Raw genomic sequence first — 5,085 nt, forward strand, 5'->3', positions numbered from 1 at the left:
TAAAATTCCTAAAATCATTTGTATTGTGTTCACATATGTACCATCAGGTAGATAAATTTAAATACGAATATAAATATATCCATCAGTTATATCATGAATTCTGTACGATATGAAACTGAAGACTTTACAATCATTCTCGCCGATACACCGCTGAACATGAGCGTCAATACTCACCCAACCCCTCGGAGTTTGTAACAAATGTATTGGTACGTAAGTACGTCAATATGCACATAGATAGGTATATATGAATATACATGTAAAAATAAATATACATTTCACACACGTAGATACACACACAAAAATAGATAATCTTTAAGCTGTACTTATATATAATAATTTAAAGACTATAAATTGTACATTAATAGATAAAGAAAGAAACATTTAAATATATTATAAACACAGCCACGCACATAAAGAAACGGTTAAAATTATTTCTTATGTATGTACACACACACACACACACATATATATATATAATATATCTATATAGATATAACATTCATATATACATATAACACGCACACACACAAACACACACGCACACAAACACACACACACACACACATATATATAACACGCACACGCACACAAACACACACACACACATATATATACATGTTTCTATAGATACAAAATAACCCCACACACACACATATATAAATATATATAAATACGTGCTCTCTCTTTCGCACACACGTGTACATATATATATATACATATATATATATATAAACACACATGTGTACACACACACACACATATATATATATATCTATATGTATATGTATATATATATATCTATATATATATATAAACATACATACATCCATACATAAATCAAGGTAGTCCAAATCATATCTGCAGCAGATGTATCTCTATTCTATCTCCATAGAAGTCAAAGATTGGCTGATTTCCCATTTCCTTTGTCACGCTATCTGCGCTCACTTTTCATCAATGTGCTTCTTCCAAAGCTTGAGGAATTTCACTCATGTCGACCAAGATTGGACGGTGGAAGCGTATGCGCGGTGTATGATTTGTATATGCCTAAACTACCAACTAAAATACACAGCGTGTTCTTTTAATGTATGTATGCATGCAGGCATGCAGGCATGTGACTGTAGTACCACTTCAATAGCGATATGTCATTTAATGTAAACATACTTAGCGGAAGAGGTTTACCACTACAATATACGTCTCACTCGGATCAAAACAAACGCTATTTGCTTACGTGATGAGAAATTTATACTTAACCTACGCGATGAGAAGTATAGGCCTTCACTATGCGAAGGAAAGTGGTATTGTATGGTCAATGGTGTGTTCCATTAACAATTTTTTAAAGATAGCGGAGCCACCCCGGACACTTACGGCATAGTTGGATCATGGCATAGCGGGTCGCCTAAAAAACCCTTATTTTTACATAGTCTACTAATGTTTCTTTTATAAACGGCTATGCTACTAAATAAAACAGACAATGATTTATATGGATGAGCCCTGAAACCTGAGATCTGTACTTTGCTCTCTCTAGAGAGAGTTGAGCCGGGCGTAATCAAAATCACATTTCTTCGGGTTGTTGTATTTATTATTATAAACAAAAACACACGAACCTATTACATAAACAAATAGTCAAATACTCTCTCTAATAAAATTTTACATAGAGGGCTGTGACGTAGCCTTCTTGTTGTATAATTCAGAAGGCAGAAGGCTATATGGATGTGAAGCCTCTGATACAAAATCAATACATATTGCGTATTTTTGACTATACTCTGGAGTCTGGATTCCCTGGATTCCTGTAGTCTTCAGTCTGCTTAGACCTGGTCTCTGGAACATGAATCATTATATTCACAGCAGCTGCTCGTCTTGTACAAAAAAAAGAGATATCGGATCTATCTAAAACAGATGTAGCCATGGTGATTTTGCTGGTTTTATATTATATTGCGCTTGTTATATTTAAAAAAACAAACAAACTCTCGTATCATTATTTTGTATAACAACGATGCTACATTTCTATTTTCGTAAAAAAGGCTATGTAAATATGAAAACTGTATGCTACATTTCTTGACACTATTTCCCACTCCGACTGGACTCTCTTGGAGGGGCTAAATACTGGCCCAGTGCTGGGACTGGGAGACTGGGACTTGGAGTCTGAACTCTGGACTCTGGACTCTGGGGCCCTGGGGCCCTGAGCTTTCTATGTCACTAAATATTATGTATTTTTACTATGGACATTATACAGTACTATTTTCTTACATTTGTTCTTTTAAAAAAAGAAGGTGTATGTAGCACTGACTGTAGTGTGCAATAGTGACAATGGGAGGCTGTCCGCTGTCTGGTCATTCTTTTTGAGTGGTGGCGCCTGCCTCGGCTCCTGCAACCTGGTGCCTGGCTAAATTTGACATTTGTATCAACACAATTGTTTACAGACAATGGTAGTTATTAATAATATTAGCTCCGGGCCAGTCCCCAGCCCCCGGCCCACCTGTCACTGACAGGCTGTCACATTTTTGTCATTTCCTGTATCACTATGTAAAGTCTATAAACCAGTTAAAAACAAATCACGGTTTGTTGTTCCACCAATAATCAGCGAGAAAAATAGCAAGTATGTAAGTACTCTCACATGCAATGTCTAAAAATCAGTGATTTAGGAAGCACTGAAGCGAGCCTAGACCGAGGGAGGAGTTTCGGCTTTCTACAATAAAATGTGTTGTAATGGATTGAGGTGTCGTTTATTAAATAGACATGTGGGAAATATTGGTAGGGAGGCGCTACAGATTATCGCAAAGATATTTTAAAACTTGTTGACATTTGTATCCAGCCATATTTCAAAATGCCTTTTTGTGTTGTCATGTGCCCCCTTTTTTGGTGGAGATGCGTGATTTAAAAAATACGACAACACGACGACGCCCGACGGACAGCAACAAAAAGTCAAAAATGCAGAGTTCTCTCGCGTTGGCATTTTTCTCTGGCAGGAGGAGGTAGTCTTCAATCCAATTTCGACGTTGTAATTTTGAAACAACAGTACAAAACGTCGCAACTTTTCGTCATTCAATTCATTAGGTGTTACGTGCAATTTGTACTAGTAGCACAATCCAGAAACTTTGAATTCACCCAAATCTATTTAAATATGTCTGATTTCGAGTTTCTGTTTACCTCTGAATCCGTCGGTGAGGGTCACCCCGACAAAATCTGTGATCAGGTATCTGACGCTGTTCTAGACGCGTGTCTGGCCGAGGACCCTCAGTCGAAGGTAGCCTGCGAAAGTGCGTCAAAGACCGGTATGATCATGGTCTTCGGCGAGATCACAACTAAGGCTGTGCTTGACTATCAGCAAATCATCCGTGGTGCCATTAAGAAGATTGGTTACAACGATTCCTCTCTAGGTTTCGATTACAAGACGTGCAACGTCATGATTGCGATTGAGCAGCAGTCTCCAGATATTGCACAAGGTGTTCACGAAGAACGTGATGATCTTGACGTAGGCGCTGGTGATCAGGGAATCATGTTTGGTTATGCGACCGATGAAACTCCGGAGTATATGCCTCTTACTTGCCAGCTGTCGCATCAGCTTAATGCCAAGCTTGCCGAGCTTCGTCGTTCAACGTATGTTCCATCCACTGTTTTTTTACGTTCCGCACTGCACACAGTCCATTTCTCTGCCCTATCTCGTTTCCTTATTTCATTCACTGTCTCGATCATTAACAAATACCACTTTCTATCGCAATTCAATAGCCATCCTTGGATTGGACCCGACACCAAGACTCAGGTCACTGTGGAGTACAAGAAGTCCGGTGGATCTCTTGCTCCCGTCCGTGTGCACACAGTTGTAATTTCTGCACAGCACACTGATGACATCAAGCAGGATGCTATCGTTAAGGCTCTAGAGGAAGATGTTGTCAAAGCCGTCATTCCCGAGCGCTACCTTGATGCCAATACTGTACTTCACTTGAATCCAAGTGGACGATTCGTTATCGGCGGACCTCAAGGTGATGCCGGACTAACAGGCCGTAAGATCATTGTAGACACTTACGGAGGTTGGGGAGCTCATGGAGGAGGTGCCTTCTCCGGCAAGGATCCAACCAAGGTTGATCGATCAGCCGCCTATGCTGCTCGTTGGGTTGCCAAGTCACTTGTTGCAGCCAAGTTGGCAAACAGATGCCTTGTGCAGCTTTCATACGCCATTGGTGTAGCTAAGCCCCTATCTGTGTTCGTAGACACTTATGGAACTGGAACCAAAACTGATGGTGACATTGTCAAGATCATCGAGCAGAACTTTGATCTTCGCCCTGGAGCTTTGATCCGTGATCTGGATCTATTGAAGCCGATATATCAAGACACAGCATGCTACGGACATTTCGGCCGCAATGAGTTCAGCTGGGAGAAGCCCAGAATCCTCAACTTTTAATTACAAGATTTTCAAATAACCAATATTGGACAGCTTACGTTGAGTTTGTCCCGTGACGGTTCAACATTATAATGCTTTTAAGAGGTGGTTGATTTCACCTCACCTAACGATTATTAGGTGTAAAGAAGGCAAGAGATAATACAATAGCACTGGAGTCAGTTCTGGATAGCTCTTAACATTAACTGTAAACAGGATAAGTATTTAAATATAAAAAGGCATCCTTGAGCATGTTTGAACATGTAGTTGTTTGAATATACTGACAATTGTCTTCATTCAGAATGTATATAAGTTATCATAGGCCCGAAATATGTATTTTTGAATGCATTTGTATTCTCAAGGATGGTTGCTATCGATTGGAAAACTACCCTGTTGTTTCCGGGAATCCTAAATACTTAAGCGCGGGACGGTACGTCGTCACCAAAGACCGAAGTGGGGGACGGTGCATTTGCGCGCGGGACGGTGCATCACACTAAAGACTGACTGATGTGGGGGACGGTACCTGTGGATTTGAGATAGAACGGTGAGTGCGATTTCGAAGCACAACTATATACCATTCGAAACTAAGATTCAGAATCGTAAATCGCTGTGAACGTATTCGAGTGCCTACGTTTATATCAACACAAACACTCCCTTATCGACTCACACACGGTACACACATAAAACGCATATACGTGTACATGTATGTT

The 5,085-nt window shown here is 39.9% G+C and overlaps 1 protein-coding gene across 1 annotated transcript; it reads left to right on the forward strand.

Moving 5' to 3' along the window:
* Nucleotides 1-2,915: 2,915 nt before the first annotated feature.
* On the forward strand, nt 2,916-4,629 carry SARC_07943 (S-adenosylmethionine synthase 3). Its single transcript, XM_014298106.1, has 2 exons — nt 2,916-3,597; nt 3,727-4,629. Exons 1-2 carry the CDS (start codon nt 3,122-3,124, stop codon nt 4,397-4,399), a joined length of 1,149 nt encoding a protein of 382 aa, XP_014153581.1. The 5' UTR covers nt 2,916-3,121; the 3' UTR covers nt 4,400-4,629.
* The last annotated feature ends 456 nt before the right edge of the window (nt 4,630-5,085 follow it).

Source organism: Sphaeroforma arctica (assembly GCF_001186125.1).
Source record: "Sphaeroforma arctica JP610 unplaced genomic scaffold supercont1.668, whole genome shotgun sequence".
In the NCBI taxonomy this organism is placed as follows: domain Eukaryota; class Ichthyosporea; order Ichthyophonida; genus Sphaeroforma; species Sphaeroforma arctica.